This window comes from Oenanthe melanoleuca, chromosome Z, assembly GCF_029582105.1.
Source record: "Oenanthe melanoleuca isolate GR-GAL-2019-014 chromosome Z, OMel1.0, whole genome shotgun sequence".
In the NCBI taxonomy this organism is placed as follows: domain Eukaryota; kingdom Metazoa; phylum Chordata; class Aves; order Passeriformes; family Muscicapidae; genus Oenanthe; species Oenanthe melanoleuca.
In genome coordinates, this window is record NC_079362.1 from 45,620,598 (window position 1) to 45,639,052 (window position 18,455).

Genomic DNA, 18,455 nt, shown 5'->3' on the forward strand with positions numbered 1-18,455 from the left:
TATATATATATATATATATATATATATATATATATATATATATATATATATATATATTTTAAGGTTACAACAGTGAATTGATCTCTTGGAACCATATGTTATTCTACCATGAGGTGTTTCCTGTCCTCTAAAAGAGTGTGATCTTTGTGACTCATATTTTTTGTAGGCAGTAGCTTCTTGATGAAGGCCATAGTGTGCAATGTAGGTATTATACTGAGTAAAAGTAAATAAATGTAAACAACAGTAACTAAATGACAGTGTTAAAAAAACTACCCAGAAAATCAAGGCATATCACTGAATCCACAAGGAAATTAATCCTAGGGTGGTGCTAATTCAATTAATGTCATACTGGCATAAACCAAGGAAGATTTATCCCAGCAAATGGAGTACTTCTTGCCTCCATCTGGATCTGATTTACAAAAGTACGGCTTCAGAAACACATTAAATGAAGTACAGGAACATAACTTATGAAATTTTATTTTGTGCTTTTCCCCAGCTCCTCCAGCAATCATCACCACCACTAATTGCAGTGTTTCAGTTAGTAATACTGATTCTATTGACATTTAAATGTTTCCAATAGGGAAATAAAACTATTATGGAGGTCATTCCTCAATTTTCAATAGATCAAACAAGCTAGATATTAAATGAAAATATTAGAATTGACTTTCAGTAAATCAGTCAACTTCCATGAAAAAAAAAGAATTTTGCTACCACAAAAATGGCATATTTTTAAGCTCCTATTAATTTATCATGCTAGAGTTTTTCTATTATACAGAATAAGGAAAAGAACCCAAGCATTGTTAAACTTGATTCACTAACAGTCTACAGGTAACCAGCCTGCTACCCTTTTTGAGACAACTTTGCAATCATGAGATGATGGACTTGAGAACAGGCTATACAAAAATATACAAAAAAAAAAAAGTATACAAAAAAAGGCTGAAAACTGTCTGGAGAAGGACCACAAAGATAATCAAAGGACAGTAAAGCCTGCCATGTGAAGAAAGAAGGCATAGGGGAGCCCTTATCACTATATTTCAGTATTTAGGGGGTGGCTAGGAAGAAGATGGAGACTCTCTTCAAGGAGTCACAAAAAAAAAAAAAAAAGAAAGAAAGAAAAAAGAAGGTGAACAGCTACGGCTTCACTCCTGGGAAGATTCCAATTACACACAAGGGAAATGAATTTTTTCACTGTGAGATCAGCCATTAGAAGACTCTCCCAGGGATGTGGTGGAATTCCACAACATCAGACACTTTTCAGGTTTAGCAAGAGAGAGTGCTGGTCCATCTTGTCTGGACTGTCCTTTTGCCAAGAAAGGTTGGAAGCAGATGATCCTTGAAATTCCTTCCAACCTGATAGTCTATGATTCTATTCCATCGAAGTAATGCTATCAATTTGTTGTGGAAGCAGTTGTTGTCTGGACATAACTACATATGCATGGGCTAGTGCAGGCCTATTTGCCTGTCTGTTGATATATATTATATCCATCTGTTACAGGTGATATTCAACCCTTTTCTCTAGTTTCCAGGAGCAGGGGTACAAACAGATAAAAATATGTGCTTGTCTTGATGCATGTTTTTATATGTCAGTGTTGAACTGGGGATGAGGGGGACAGGGAAATCTCAGCTAATTGCTGTGAAAATCTTGCATTATTTCTAACCCTTCTCTAATTCATTGGAGAGAAAGATGGTTTAAGAACTCATTTCTCTAGCTTTTTTTGTATGCATGAAGGGGCTCTTGGCAACATGAAGAGAAGCATCTGGGGGATATTACGGCTGAGTGATCCCACAGCAGCCTGATTTAGAAGCAATTTTGATGATTTATGCCACAGCTCTTGTTTATCCAAAAGGAACATGTCCTCCCCAAGGGTCAGCTCACTCATATGTGAGATGGTTTCACTGCTGCCACTGAAGGAATGGAAGAACTGGACAGATAGAACCCAGAGCTGTGTCTTTTGCCTTGTTAGTCATATTATCCCTTTCTCTTTTTTGAAGTTTAACATTTAATTAAAGCTCAAATATAATTAGATTTCAAGTCCTTTACTGCTAGCTGTGTAAGGCAGGGCATGTTATTTTGTTTGATTGTACTATATTAGCTACATGTGGCCTCAGTCCTTGGGAATCACAGGCAGAATCACATCTAAAGTAATAGATTAGATCCTTCACGATGGCTCAGTGTTCCCTAGTGCAATGCAGGACAGCAGTCCTCTTCTCCTGCTACTGGTTCTCTAAGCAACTGGTTTAACTCAAATTATTGTGTGTGACTCCAGCAGAGGGATCCAGGTACCTAGGGTCATTTTAAAGGCCTTGTGTATGCTGTCTGACTTTTAACTGCCAGTCTGGAAGTGCAGGGCTCCTGCAAGTTCTGCATCATGTCTGCCACTTTCATCTGAACGTTCTGAACCACACAAGGCAGTGTAAGCAGCACTAGACACCCATTTCAAGGCATCAGGATAACTCCCTAGGTGACCAAACAAAAGACTGAGATAAGCACAGCCTTTCAGTCACCCCCCACCCCCTTCAACATCATCAATTCAACACGGATTTACTACAGCAGTTCAAATAAAATGTTGTGTCCCGTGGAGACCTTCATACTTAGTCAAGTGTGCTTTTGCCAATCTTAAATTTATCAAATTGGTACCAGTCTCTTAAATGTATCTGACAATTTAATGGAAAATCAGTAGTCTTTTTGTTGTGTTTTCAATATAATCCTTCAAAGTCAATAGTTACCCAAAATGTTTCTTTAATTTGTGTAACTGCTCTAAGATAAAGGATGCTCTTTACTCAATAACAAAAAAAATATAAAGCATACAGGAACAATTTTAAATGGATGGCTTAGCACAGAAAAAAAGTGATGTGTGTGGATTTGTTGTGCTTCTTTTGGTTGTGTTTGTTTGTTTGTTTTTGGCTTTGTTTGGGTTATTTCCCTAATAAAGCATTATAACCCCTTATCTTGACTAATTTACATTAGGAAGTGTTAAATGCACACAACTCCATAAATAACATTATCTTGTAATTTCCGGTGTCTGATACTGTGCCTTGAGGTTCAGTGAGTAACTTCATGAAAGTTCATAATGTTCTTTCAGGATGGCTCTCATTTCCCTACAATACATAATCCCCTAACTAGGTATAGCAATTAGAACAGTTGTTCTGTCTTCAGCAATGTGTTTCTCAAGCTGTACTTAGAAACCACTCCTATAGGGAAAAGATTAGATTGCATTATAATTATTGCAGTGCTTTCACAGTGATGAAGTCTCTCCCTGGTACATGGATTGATATCGGAAACTATTATTGCTCAGACCATGCCTGTATGTCATAAACGAGCAGTTACTGACACACATTGATGCTTTTTGGCTTCACATTTTCAAGGACAATCAGAAGTAAGATATACTCACCTAAAGTAAATAACTTAGTTCCTGGAATTTGAGTGTCCTTAAACAGAAGCCAGATAAAAAGCTCTATTTTTGTTCTTGGTCACCTAGTAGTGATACTACAGAAACTGCTGCACCAACCTCTTCTCAGGTCCGTTTGGTCAGTGCAACCACAGTCACTGTGAGCCAGAATGGAATCCTGCTGCTGAAGGAGTTAGTCTGGGAGGGCACCCTGAATAACTATGCCTGCTTTCCTGGACTCTGTCTGTAGAAGATGGAGTGTGAAACTTCCCAACATGTTTGTCAGTGTAACAGCTTTGTTCCTAGCTCACCAGATATTCTGTGCCTGGCAGACTGGCCAGGTGGAAGGGTGGAAGCTTGTCACCCTTGGGATGTACAGGCACATCTCACTGCGATGAGAGGCACAGCTGAATTCCTGCTGACATCTTCACTGGGTGCAGTTTTGGGGGCCTGTACCACAGTGGGTGCACAATCCTGACCCTACCAGACAGTTCTGAGGCTGTGGTGCCACACCTCTAGGTGAGGAGAGTGTGCATGTGTGTCACTGTGATCCTTTACATGTTCACTGTTCCTGGGAACTCAGGGAGCCCCTGATGGGCCTGACTTGCCCCAGGGCAGCTGTGATTGCACAGGCGAGGGCTAACACCCAGCTGTCCTGCTGGCCTTGGCAGATCCCCCTTGAAGCGTGGAGCAGAGGACTACTCCATCCCCTGCTGCTTTGGCTGGGCTGCAGGGATAACAGAGGAGGGCTTTGCAGCAGGAGCGTCCCTCCTCAGAAACAATGGATTTATTCCATATCCTGATCCTGTGGGCCCTGATTAAGGAATGGTCCAGATTTTGTGCAGTAGGGACTGTGCAGAATATTGTGGACTACTGCCCTGAACTTCTCCTCATGTAAATCTTTCCTGCTTCCCCATCTTGTGTAGCATCATATGGAATCCATGGGATCAGTACTCTTAGAAGACATTCAGGGCAATAATGGGAATGGAGTTCCAGGCATGGATCTTTAATTAGGCAGCAGGCTTAATGGTGGGCTTTGACTCTAACATCTGTTCATGGTCTCCACAGTGAGCTAGTGTGCTATGCCACTCTTCAGGCCTGATTGCTGTCCCAGCTCCAAAAGAAGGCAGTCATCACTTCTTCTGGAACAATAGTGATGTCTTGATTATTTGGCAAAAGCAATGAAATTAGCAAAATCCTTACAGTACCATTTACTTATTCTGATGTTCAAAAAGTTTTTTTGCTCTCTTAAAATGTTTCTATGAGCAGTGTTGTTTGCTCTGGCCCTATCAATTCTTGCCCAGGATATTCTCAGAGGCTGAAGGGGCTGGCATCACTTATAGACTGAGCACCAGTCAGAAATGTCAGCACCAGAGGTTCAGGATCAGAGGGATGGCAACATCAGGTGTGACATGTAAAAAAGTGATACGATATCAACACAAGGCAGACACAAAGAGGGATAAATAAGGAAGTGGAGCCACTGATGGCTGACAGTTCCTGGCAAATGTGAAGAATGACATTTGTCTCTTAATGCCTAAAGATTTAGCCTGATCTCTAAATGGCTTAAGAGTAGCCTGCTGGTGCATGTATGCTTGTTACTGGTTGGAAGACTTGTCAGTGGCAAGGCCACTCAGTGGCTAGGGTTTGCAAACCCTCCTTTGGAAGTGGCATACTACAAGTACAAACAGAGCACAGCTGACTTAACTCAGAAATAGTCTGCTTAATACAAACCACAACTTCTCTCCAATCTGAACTAAATATGTAGTCACTGCAGACAATACTCTGAAGACTGCACTGGTTTTCAGAGCCTTTTCAGATGCTGAATTTCTTGTGCTGAACAACTGGGGGGACTCATGAAATACCTGCATTTACTGAGTGCAGGTTCACAAGAGAATGGAGAACCAAAACATCTGAGCTGAAACGCAAAATTAAAAAGGATGAAAATGCAAAAAAAAAAAAAAAAAAAAAAAAAAGGTTGGGATAGAGGGAAGGAAATGGTGCGGGGAGGGGGGAGAGAAAATTATGCAACATCTTGAATGTTGATTTTTGAGGATGTGTGTGTAACTGTGACAGGGGAGATTTAGATTATGTATCATGAGGAGGTTCTTCACTCAGAGGGTGTTTGGGCACTGGAACAGCCTGCCCAGGGCCCAGGGAAGTGGTCACAGCCTGACAGAGTTCAAGAAGTGTTTGGACAGTGCTCTCAGGCTTGTTTAGTGATTCTTGGGGCTGCCCTGTGCAGAGCCAAGCGTTAGATTTTGATGATCTTTGTGGGTGTCCTCCTACTCAGGACATTCTATGATTTTGTGATACTATGATTACTTCTTAGAAGCACATTACTGCTTAAATGTATTATTCAAAGCTTCAGTATTGTCAAAACATGATTTTGAAAATCTTCTTCTTTACTACCAAAAAGGTGAAATTGTATCTTTCAGTGGCTTGAATTTCAGTGTAGAAAGTTTATTATTTTATGGAAAATAATTATAAATAATTGTGCTAATAATTTAAAACACAGTTTGTGAGTATGAGGCATGTATTTCCTGTATACATTTCCTTCAGTTGCCCAGCTGATTTAATTTTCTATTAGAAAAACTAGACTAGGACTTTGATTTCTCCCCTAGTAATTCACAATTTTAAGACTTCGTGTAATTAATTATTTCTTCGTGACAGTAAATTGTGGTTTTCCTGTGAGTCATTATTTATATGCTTTATACCAGAATCAACACCCAGTTGATAAGCTGATGGGAGCTGTCTGTCACTCTGTGGAACGCTAATTACTCTGTCCTCTCTTGTTGAGCCTAGGTACCTGGGGAGTTTAACAAGTGTGGCTAATGAACAACACATGCAGTGGTTGTGGGACTTCAGTGGGAGGATGCCCTTTTGGATAGGCAAGTATATTGGATGCAAGTTCCCTCTGCAGATTGCAGCTCCTGTACACGCTGAAAAGCAGAAACTGCTGCAGCAGTTCAAGCCCAGTTTTTAAGCACTGTATTGTCCTCAAATTTTTGCTGCTTTTATTATTTCAGTGCAAGGCATAAACCAAAAGCCATAATTTACCTGGCTAATGTTATAAGTCTTAATCAAAAATATGAGTTTATCATGATGTCTGTTGCTGGACTGTTTGTGTCTTGAAACCTTCCCTATTTTGGCAGAAGCTGATGATAACAGTTCTGGTGCAGCTCCTAAAATTTTGTTTATCTCATCTTTGTTTTGAATGCTATTTTATTTATCCCTAATTTAGTTTTTTCTTTTGTTTAAATTTAAATAATTATTTGTCTTACACCTAATTTAATGGTGTTGTCTTGTGTTAGAAATCTTACAAATTAACTAGATGATCAGCTAAAGAAAATTTCATCATATCATTTCAGATTTAGCTATTTATTATTAGAAACTTGACATTTAACTAGAAATGGAAAGAATTTGGATGGGTCTTCTTAGTATCTTCTTTCTGTGAATGAGTGCTTTAGTTTACATACTAGTGCTACTGCTTTTTTCTTGTTTCTGCAATACTGTCCTCAGTTTGGTTCTTTTTCTCTGATTCTGAACTGCAATTTCAGTATCAAAAGAGAAACTTATGAGGTGATAGAGCACAATAGATGAAAGAAAAAAACATTTTATATGCACTATTGCAGAAAAGTTGCATTTTCCTTTATCCTTATGGCATTAACTGTGATTCAAGTGGACTAATTAAATCCTAAATTGTGTTTTGCTTATGTTCTACCAGATGTTTGCTTTTTCTCTCAGCATGCAATTGTATGCACTTTTTAATGAACAACTCAGAGAATAATATGATTCTCTTGGCATCTGGCTCCAGTGACAATAAACATCACTGGTTTGGTCTTACTTATTTCACACAGGTTTGAATGACCAAATCAATCCTGGACATTGGGAGTGGAATGGAGGAGAACCTGTAACCTACATAAACTGGAGAAGAGGTTCCTACCACATTCCAGTGAGAGGGAGAAATTGTGTATTTGTGCAGAAGCGAGGAAAATGGCAAGCAACTGACTGCAAGAAGGTCAAACCAAACAGCTATATATGTTCAAGAAAGTTGTAATGGATGGAGGATGCTTCTGAAAGCATATGGACATTCATGCTATATCAGTATGTTAACTGTGTTAGAAAACCATCCTAATTACCAACAAGGCTTATTTTACATGCTGCCAGAGGTGCAGATGCACTGGCCTCTAATCAAGGTGTAGAAAGCAGCTGCAAAAATTAAGTCCAGGTTAAAGTTTTGAAATCTTCCCAAAGACTTTGATCTGTCACTTACTCATATGTATTTTTATACCAAAGAGCTGCATTTCAAGGCTTTCATCACACTTCTATGTAAAAGTAATTTTTCTTTTACAGAAAGCATCATGTCAGTTGATTTGCTTTGTTCTTAAAAGAGGGGCTGTGAACTGCAGCTTTACCCTGCAATCATGAAAAGAGGAATACTGCTGAGGTTGGAAATGAGGGTACACGGTTGTCTAAAAACAGATCTTGCATAAGATGGGAGATGTCATGTAAGTACTGGAGTTTCTTTGGTGGATGCCTGAGTATATCATACAGAAGTACCAATGGCTGGAGACTGCCTGGTGACAGAGCGCTCACAGCAGCAAAGCCTTGTGTTTCTTCTACCTCCCAAGGCCAGCTTCAGAACCCAGGGGATCTGCCCACACAGAGTTGCATCTGTTTCACATTCCTAAGCAATTTTTTTTTCTGGAACTGCCGGATGGTGCTGTAATTTTTAGTGTAATTAAATAATGGGACATCTCTAAATCAAATGTTATAGCAAGCGATGATTTATTAAAAAAAAAAAGTAAATTTAATCCTAGGATATTATCTGGGGATATTCACTGATACATGAACATCAATAGGATTTATATGTGTGTATAAACCAATGTAATCGTGAGACATATTTTGTAGTAAAGCAGCTATGGCTTTTGAAAAGTATTAATCTGAGTCCTTATTAGGGATTTGAGGCTTTCAAAAATAATATTTAAAAATCCAGATTTATTTCTGAGAAAGGCTTAAAACCCAGAAACTAATAGGAAAAAAACAGCTGGCCAGAACTTGTTATTTTAGATAAATACAGTTGCACTATAACCATTTTGTAAGATTATAGTAGATTTATATTTGACCTGTCAAAAGCTTGCTCTTGGACATTTTTATTGCCAGCCTCTAAATAACAAAAAACAACTAAACAAAAAACTCCAAAAAAATTCAAATATGAAATGAGGATCCAAGCATAGACTTCCTTAAAAAAAAAAATTAAAAAAATATAAAACTCCTCTCAAATGAGCCAGTGTGTGACAGTTGGTTTGGAAGGGAGTAGGGTGAATTTGCCCTGTACCTATGAACTCTCATCCTTCCCATCTGCCTGCCTGCTGCCAGCAGTTTATCCCCATCTTGCTCATTTATTCAGCCAGCCTCCAGATCAATTTTGCATCAGAGCTGAAAAACCTCCTTCTCAGGCTCCTCATAGCAATTTCTCAGTCCTGCAAGGGACAGACAGAGCAGAATCACCTTTCCTCTCTGAGCTGAAGGACACTGTTCAGGGGTTATATATTCCTCCTCTTTGCCTCTGTCATGCAAGGGTTACTCGTCCTTCCTCTTTGCCTGTGACAAGTTAAATCAAATGTGAGCAGCTGAACAGTCTTTCTGCATAGGAAAGAACCTCCCTGAAAGTTCTGTTGGCAATAAATATAAGTGCATCACAGAAGCAGAGAAAAAATGTACTGGGGACAGAACCGCCTCACTATTTTTCTTGCTATCAACACATGCAGACAAAAATATTTCCAGGATTTCTCTCTTCTTATTTTTTTTTTCCTATTTTTTAAAATGATAATATTTATGAAAAGTTTCTAGACAATTTTGCTGAACATAAACTCTTTTGTTCAAGGAGTTTTCTAGGTCAACAAAGATATTGTCTCCATTACTACTTGTCTCCAATCCCAGTACTCTTGAATATCTGGTTTTAGACCTGATTTTATTTGTGAAAACTTTCATAGCTGAAAAAAAAAAAGCATCTGAAATAAGCACTCTCAATGTCCCTTAGTGGTGTGTTCTGGAACTCCAGGGAAAATTGACTGAGAAATAAATATCAACTTTTATTTCTTTAGGGCCTTTTTTAAATAAAAGCTGTACAATTTTTTTGGTGCTAATTTGATGAAGCTTATTGAGATTATTCAAATACCTCTCCCAATTATTTAAAAAATGAATGATATCAAACAGGGGATTTTGACAAAGGTGCTTGTTACTTGATCAGTAACTAATAAATGACTCATGCCATCTGACACAGCAGTGACCTCAGGTTTGCTTTTGTGAGAGCAGGGGAAATTTTCCCTTTTCCATACTTCATTTGAACTACTTTAAAGTGATTTCAGGGTGTGAAGATTTAATTACACAACAGATTCTTAGTTGTGCTAACTGCATGAGTTTACTGGTTTAATTAAATCAAACACAATACACTAATGAAACTAAAATTCTTATATTGCAGAGCAAGTACACATAGAACAGGAAGGCTGCTGATTTTTTTTCCAATACAATTAACTGTTCCACACATTTAATTAATAAATTTTATTTTACCTGTCCTTAAATAAGTACTTTTTCACAGATCTTTATATCTTTTATTTTTTATTATTAGAATACTTGAGTTCAAGGAACAAAACATACTCAAATCAGGGAAAGCACAAATAATTTTTTTCTGTTGACATAGGAATTTATTGCTTCTAGGAAGTTTAGTAATGAGAGGCCTATAGTCTGGAGGAGCTTTGGGGATTTTTTTTCATCTTCAGCATTTTGAATCAGAGTCTGAGTATATTCCAGGAAAAATCAATATTTACAGGATCAGCACCCCCAGGAGTATTTCAGAAGGCTGAAAATAAGAAAAAGGAGCATGTAAATTCTGGTGCTCACATATGGATGCCACACTTTCAGGATAAATAAAGGATTTCTCTTACCAGAACTATCCATATATATCCATACCCAAGAGCAACAGAACCAAGATGCTCAGTGAAAAGAACCTAGCAGCTACCTTAGATTTCTATACAGGGATGGGCTGTGTAAGCACTGTGTGTGCTTGTCACTTTTTACCATTTTCACTCCCTGTGAAACATCTTTTAAATATGTCAGTATTTCAAACAAATTTGACAGGAATGTAGTTAATTCAAAGCTGATGGTTATGAAAAAAGTGGTTAGGCAACAGATAGCAGAGGCACTTACTATGAACCAAAATATTCTAAAACATTTGAGTTTTTACTAACTTTATATATATCAAGTGTTTAGTCTGAAAAAATACCAGGAAAGTTTTCCAGATCTTCTTTCTACACTTGGATACTTTATTAAATGTCTTCAAGTCTCTATTCACTCAAATGATAAAAATAACTTCGAGAGAATTATGGAGAAGATTCAGTGAATACTGGTGATTCTGCATTATTTACATCACAAGATTGGTGCTACTGTAACACTATATATATTTTCATGTTTAACCCTGTAATGTGTGTGTAATAAAAACCCCCAAAATATACTGTGGTGAATATGATGTCCTTCATTTCAAAATCTTATGAAAACTTATTTTCTAGAGATAACAAGTTTAGTGTTTAGCATAGTATAAATGCACTTACAATTAAGCATAATACACCTGCTGTTTACTCTATGCAGCTTCTGAATCTAGTTTTTTCTTCTGCTTGGGCCCATTCTTGAATGAATACTATAAGGACATTTGTACCATGAGTTAACCACATATAAAAGAGAAAATGCTGTTTATTTTGAGAAATAAATCTAAGAAAAGGTATAGGTCTGCAAGCAGATATATAAGAAGAAGAATGAATTCAAGCAAGACTGACAGTCTATAAAAATGAATTTCAAAATGATTCGTGATTTAAAAATGTGGAAAAAAGTCATTGTCCCTCAGAAACCTCAGTCATCTGCAGATTATTTTCCTCTCTTGTTACCCTTTAAAAGCTATGGTGACTGTAATATGGATAACTCTGCTATTGTGTTAATTAAATACTTTTCTCCGTAACAGTACAATTTAAATGACGTGAACAAAATAGGCTCTTGTTTTTAAGGCTTTTTTTGGCATTGGGGTAATGTCTTGTTTTCAATCAGAAGTAGTCCTAAAAAAAAGAACTTAATTAGAGGAATCCCATGGTTTAGAGGTATAGAAGACAAGACAGTCCAGGAGAGCTGGTCGATATTCAGCATTCCTCCCAACTCAAGCAAGACCAGTGTATCCCCATGAGCAAGAAATCAAACAAAGCTGGTAGGAGACCTACGGGGATGAGCAGAGAGCTTCTAGCAAATGTCAAGCATAAGAAATTTATGTAATGTGGAAAAAGATAGAGGCTGAATGGGAAGCCTATAGGAATATTGTGGGCATCCTGGTGTTAGAAGATACAGAGAAGGCAGAGTAACTGAATTCCTTCTTCACATCAGACTTTATTACTGAGTCCATCCTTCAGGATTCACAGACCCTGGAGGCAAGAGAGAAAGCCTGGAGAAAAAATTACTTTCCCTTGGCCAGTGAGGGTTTGGTTAGAGATCCTTTGGCTAGGAGGACAAAACTGTAAATCCATGTGCCCTGATGGGATGCACACATGGATACTGAGGGAGCTGGCAGGTGTTGTTGCTAAGCCCTCTGCATCTTTGAAAAATAATGGAGGATAGGTGATGACTGGAGGAAAACCAGTGTCAGTCCCATCTTCAAAAAGGGCAACAAGGAGGACCTGGGAAACTACTGGCCAGTCAGCCTCCTCATCATCCCTTGGAAACGTGATGGCACAGATCACTCTGGAGGCCATGACCAAGCATGATGATCTCCAGAGGTTGCTTTCAACCCCAATGATTCTGTGATTAAGAATCTGGTATCCGAAGTATTGCATATAATCACAGTGAGTAAAGGAATATAATTTTATGCATACAGAAGAAGTTTTATTATAAGTCTATATATATATTTTATTTTAAAAAAAATCTTACGTGCATCACAAACATTTTGTTGGTGCTGTCAAATTATTCAGTGAGTAACCTCTCTCTCTCAAATTACTCACAACAATATAGGAAAATGCATCTTCTTGAAGACTGAATTGTGTCTTGGCCCAGACTCCTTTTTTCTCTCCCATTAGTTTTCCCAGCGTCTTTCTCCCTGTCCCATGCCTTAGCAATTTGCAGCAATTAATCACAGACCCAAGAAAACTCCTCGGGGTGGGTCTGCAGTTGGCTACACTGTCAATTAGGCAGTACATATGTGCCAGAACCATTCAGAGACAACCACTCATTGTGCCCTGTGTGTGTACCTACAGCCAGGAGAACATGGGCCAATACATGTGAAAGGATGCTCATCCCAGTTCCACTGAAGACATAAAAAAACATTCTAAAGTGTGACCACCTTTATTTTGGCAGCAGTGTGACACTTAATACTTTCCTGTGTTCTGTTGCCAGAACACAGAAAAGAAACAGAGAAATGTGAACAGGAAAACATAAATGAGTGAAGAAATAAACAGCGCAACAGAGGACTTGAAACAGAAGGGAGTCCATGATGTAGAGTAACTAAGGTTGGAGGTACAAAACTAAACAAACCTATTGCCTGTTCTTTCATCTCATACTTTGTTAAAAGACTCTTGGTTTCATAATTAAAATTTTCCCGTGAGGCCTGTATGTGATCTGTTTCCCTGAAACTCAGTAAAACAAAGACCACAGATGGCCTTCTTTGATAAGTGCAATTATTGGAGAGTAAACTGCATAGTGATAATTCATTAGCTCTGCGGTCTTCATATGGGATCTGTGAAAAATATATCTGGATACAAATTTGTCTACATAGGATGTGTTTTGAAAATTGTAAGATATTGGACTGTATATATATAATCCATTTTAATGATTTTATGTTCAATCATGGTATGAGGAGACTATTTAGCTCAACAGAAGGCAAGTAATTCAAGCACTGCCCAAGAATTATTTTTAGGTATCAACTGGCAATGTAGATAATATCCACTAATGACTGAATAAACTCCAGCTTTGAAACAAATGAATAATACCACTTTGTATTTGCATAGCACTCATCATCTATAGACCTGAGAATTTTAAAAGGATGGGCAAACATTCACTGTGACTATTTCTAGTGAAAACAGAATGTCCTGAATAAATTGCTACTATGAAGGCAAACCAAAGACACTGCTCCCTATAGCCATAAGATTTAACAACTAGAATATCACGAAAATGCTATATTAAAGGGTAATCAGGCAGGAAAACAAGTTTTTAGAAATGAAACTTTTTTTTTTTTTTTTTTTTTTTTTTTTTTGTAGAATGCTGAGATTAGGTCTATTTGGAACATAATGATTATGATCTCAGTCCAATCCCTGTAGTCAATTATTAGTCTATGCAAAGTCACCACAAAGAGAGTTGCAAATGCTTGCTATTTTTAACTTCAGAATGACTATCTGAGCTTGCTGTCTGAGCTGGGATGCCTTCCTGTAATGCAGACGGGCTCTTGCCTTAGCAGAGAGGTTGAGGAGAGAGCTGCTACCTCTACACAGCTATATAGGCAGCTATATAAAACAGATTATGGCAGTATTTAGATATTGAACAAACCATGCCCAGATGTACCACATCCCATAACTTACCAACATTGCCTCTTGGAAAGCAGCTATAGCATACTATTATAGGCATGAAGGAACAGTGCTAGCAGAACCAGAGCTGGCTGGCATGCTGCTTTTGTGTCTCATCAGATCTTAGGTAAAACCATCCAAACCCCTGCAACTAGAACTGGCTTGACCTAGAAGTGAAGAGAGTTCTTTTACCAGCCTTTGGGTTGCAGAGCAGATTGCAGAGTGACCTGCTGACATTGCTTTGCTTCAATCTTCTTCCCTACCCTATTGTATACAGTATTTTGTACATTTACATCTGAAGGCCTCAAAGGCCTTTCTTATTGCTGTATGTTACAGGACAGAATGGTATGTACTAGGAGTGGATTCTCATCTTGAAGAGGTCTTTTCATTGCCCTTGCACTGCAATGCAAAACTAGCAGCAAAACATTTCCACATATATGTCAATACTAAGATTTTCATGCTGTTAACATTTACTCTGCAGCAATAACCCAGGTTAGTTTAGTTTACACAGTCTGGGAAGCAAAATCATTTCAGTTCTACAATTTACTTAATTTTTATCTTTCATTAGCAGAGACATCCTTAGGTGGCCTGAAAATATGTATCTTGCTTCAAACAGACAGATTTCACGTTTGAAAGGCAAATGTGTCAGATTCTCTGAATCAAAATAATACAATAATATAATATAACACAAGATAATGCAATATAATACATAGGTCTGAATATCATCCCAGTTTTGGGGAGCTTCAGCAACTAAAACAGAGAGGAAAAGAAGGAAAACTAAAAATTTAACGCTCTCGTCATTGCTGAATATTTTGAGTAACTGTTACCAGTACACATCAGATACAAAGTATTTTAGTTACAAAAGTCAACTGCTTCAGTTCAAATTGTTGGTGAACACATATATGATATACGAAAACAGAAGTTCTAGGCAATAAATTAATTCCCTGGAAATTAAAGTCAAGTAACATCACACATCTAGTACAGACAAATTATTTTTTCAAGAATAATACAAACTTTAGATAGACTGATAGACTGATTGATTGATAGACTTTCATAAAAACAGGAATGTGTTGAGATTAGAGCATCTAAATGGCAAATTATCTGAAGCAGAATTTCTTTTTTGTATTTTAATATTAGGATCACTGTTTGCAATGTTTATTGAAAATAACTTCTCCTTCCCCCAAAACTTTTTCTCTGTACGCTATTCTAGGAGATTGTTTTTCCTTACATGTTGCATGACATGGTAATTTTGCAAAAGATGCCTCTGTTTTAAGGTCTAGTAGTCTTTAGGTATTTTTGTTGAGACTTGGGTAGCTAGATATATCTTTATTAACACATTTTATTTAAATGTTCATTTATCATTATCACTTTATAGGATGCCTGGAGTGTCTTTGGTGCCTTGAGCAGGATGTGGCACTGTTAGATAAACTTTGAAAACCCAGGAAGCAGAGTTTCTTCACCTTAAGACCTTCTGCTCTGTGCTGGTGACTGCACTTCAGCAGCTGCAAACCTGCTGAGAAGAAGATGAAGTGAGGGCTAGTGCTTCCTGGCAGATTCCTCTGACTGTCTGAGAAGCACTCTGTTAGTCCTGCAGACCTTGGGTCATATCCCAAATCTGAAAGTCCAAAGTTAGACTTAATTTTGTCTCCGGGTTGAGCTTACTGTTTCAGCAAACTTTAATCAGCTTGCTTTTCCTTATTGTAATGAAATAACACTCCCTGTTTTGACAGTCTCTGGCTGTATGGAATGGAAAGTCAAAATAAACAATGAAGACCCCATTGAACATTCTAATACACAACCTCAAATGTTTACTTAATTCCTCAGCCTAAACTAGACACCTTATCCAAACATTTCCTCCTGTTGACTCCTCCTGTCCTCCACAACATCCTGGGTTACTAGATTTTAGATAGGGGCTTCTAATACACATAACTCAGATTGGAAGCAGAGTTTCATTAGCACAAACTTCCCTATCATAATTGTAATCTACAGTAATTGAATGCAATTAGTCCCACCAGGGTCTCCTCTGAGCCCTCCTCTCCTCTGCCATAATCTGACTCTAGGCTCTTGTATAAAGCTAGCATACTGCACTCACAGTAATAGCAGCAGGTCTACAGGGTTGCCCTTTCCAGGATCATGTCACTGCTTCTCCTTCAGATCTTAGTGCTCTCATGTCTTGGAGCCACAGAGCTACAGAAAACTTCACAGCAAAGGAAAAGCAGAAGGCCATTTCATCACTTTCTCTACGTGAACAAAAAGCTGTTCGAAAGTCAAAGTTCTCCTGAGCTGGTAAGCGAGAATCCAATAGTCGTTGAAGAGACCCTGAAAGTACCAAGCTTTTTTGTATCAATTCCACAGACAGCATCTGGAAGTGAGAAGAAAGAGGAGAAAAAAATGTCTAGATTCATCCTTCCCAATGCAGGACTCCATGCAGACCAAAACCCAAGAACATGGGTTGCCCCCCGAGAGATCTCTCCTGTGGAAAACTTCTCTCCACCTCATCATTCCAACAAGAGACAATCTGAATTTCCCTACAGAAAAGATGCCAAGAAATTCTGGGACCATTTCATGCTAAAGAAGAATTCAGCATCTGAAGAGGTTGTCCTGCCAATTAAGACCAATGAAATGCACCAAGAAAACTGCAGAACCCTGCCTTTTGCCCAGGTAAGAACAAGTATTTAAGATCAACAAACATGCCTTTCCCCTGTCTCTTGTAATCAGCAGCTAAAGGGACATGGGTTATTTGAGTGGCACAGTCAAAGGGCTTCAGAACACTTGCTCATGGTAAATGGCTGAAAGACACTGATGAAAAAGTTTTAGTCCAATGAGGCAAACTGCTAAATTGCAGCACTGGAAAGCCATGCTCTAAATTTTAATAGAGTTATTTATTATTTTTATGCACAGATACTTGGACATAGTCTAAGCAGCCAGGGAAATGATGAATAATTATCCATTCAATGAATATATATCTCAACTGTAGATCTGAATGATGACCTCTCTCTCTCTCTCTCTCTCTCTCTCTCTCTATGTATAGATATAGATATGTATGTGTATACACACAGTACACACACACACACACACGTGTGTGTGTGTGTGCGTGCATATGTGCATCTACAGACTCTCAGGACAACTATGTACAGGAAAAGATGGTTGTTTTCTTACAGCTAAGGAAGGATTGTTTTCTCCTGTATTAATTAGAAAACTGATGCTTATGTCTAATTCTGTGCTAAGAATTTGGAGAACTGGTAAGTTATCCCATGCATAGATAAAGGCAATTTATCATATTGTAACATCACGATAAGGAAATAGTATAGGTAAAAGTGCTGTATTCCTTGTAAGTCATCATCTATTCTCAGTGTTTCTGTAATCACAATCTCTCAAGGACCACATCTTTTCACATCCAGAACTAAATTTATTTCATACAGACATATGTACATACATATGTTGCCTAGAAACCTGTACTACTTGTTCTGAGAAAAAAAAAGTGCAGTAGTTTTGGTTTTTTCCCTCCTTTTTTTTTTTTTGTTCATGCCTTCTAGCAAAGTCCATGGGCCATTTCTGCATCAGAAACTTAAACTGCTTTCTGTTTCAGGGTGTTACTCATAATGGCTGTGAGAAGATGACCATACAGAATAATCTGTGTTTTGGAAAATGTAGTTCTTTTCATGTTCCTGGTTCAGAAGATCATCTTTATACCTTTTGTTCTCATTGCTTGCCCAGCAAGTTCTCTATGAAGCGCCTGGATCTCAACTGCACTGATTCTGTTCCAGTGGTCAAAGAAATCATGATTGTAGAAGAGTGTAAATGTGAAACTCGGAAGATTAAAGACCGTGTGATTGGATCTCTACTGTCAGACTTGCATGAAAATGTACATGAGCACAATTAACCTGCGCAAAGTACCTCTTAACTTGCTCATAAGAATTTTCCAATGAAAAAATTCAAACAAGTTGCCATCACTGTAGTGCAAAAAAATTAAAAATGTGGACTTTCTACATGATCTCTGTTTCAATGACAACTTTGCCTAAAGTGTAACAAATGTTTCCTTGCAGCTGTTAAGGAAAAGGAGGTGAAATTAGTGGGCTTAGGTAAGGGTCTTACTTTAGCAAGGGAAAACTAAAAATTTTCCACCCTTCCTATCACTGTTTCTAGGATGCTAGTAAACAAAGGTGGAACTAACACGATTTATCAACAAACCTGAATGTCAACTTGTTTTCATTGCCTTTGCTTGTGGGGAGTACCAATATAGCTCTATTGACAGCAAAGATGAGATTTTAGGCTGTTCCCTATGAAAATAGGTCTACTTTGACATCAAGATAATGGCAGGAGAGTGTAAAACATAAATGGACCTGAGGTACATAGAAAGCTGCGACTAGTTCATGTCATATTCATTGATCCCAGTTGGAGTTCAGTTCTCATTGAAAACTAATATATTACACAATTTACACCAAGAGATGATGGCAAAGGGTATTTGCCATAGAAA

The 18,455-nt window shown here is 38.0% G+C and overlaps 2 protein-coding genes across 2 annotated transcripts in view; both read left to right on the top strand.

The window, feature by feature from the left end:
• Nucleotides 1-10,885, top strand: part of FREM1 (FRAS1 related extracellular matrix 1) — a 59,140-nt gene extending 48,255 nt beyond the window's left edge. The window contains exons 35-36 of the mRNA XM_056513703.1: nucleotides 6,192-6,277; nucleotides 7,247-10,885. Coding sequence (XP_056369678.1) covers nucleotides 6,192-6,277; nucleotides 7,247-7,446 — 286 coding nt within the window. The 3' untranslated portion in view covers nucleotides 7,447-10,885. The remainder of the gene's footprint in view (nucleotides 1-6,191; nucleotides 6,278-7,246) is intronic.
• Nucleotides 10,886-16,111: 5,226 nt separating this feature from the next.
• CER1 (cerberus 1, DAN family BMP antagonist) lies at nucleotides 16,112-17,861 on the top strand. The gene is made up of 2 exons (XM_056514369.1): nucleotides 16,112-16,639; nucleotides 17,568-17,861. The coding sequence occupies exons 1-2, from the start codon at nucleotides 16,112-16,114 to the stop codon at nucleotides 17,859-17,861; spliced, it is 822 nt and encodes a 273-aa protein (XP_056370344.1).
• The last annotated feature ends 594 nt before the right edge of the window (nucleotides 17,862-18,455 follow it).

What these genes read in the sequence shown, in the direction of transcription:
- CER1 (XM_056514369.1), top strand. Translation starts at nt 16,112, where the DNA reads ATGTCACTGCTTCTCCTTCAGATCTTAGTGCTCTCATGTCTTGGAGCC. An exon ending in GAACCCTGCCTTTTGCCCAG is followed by an intron (nt 16,640 to 17,567) that starts GTAAGAACAAGT and finishes TTTCTGTTTCAG; the next exon opens with GGTGTTACTCATAATGGCTG.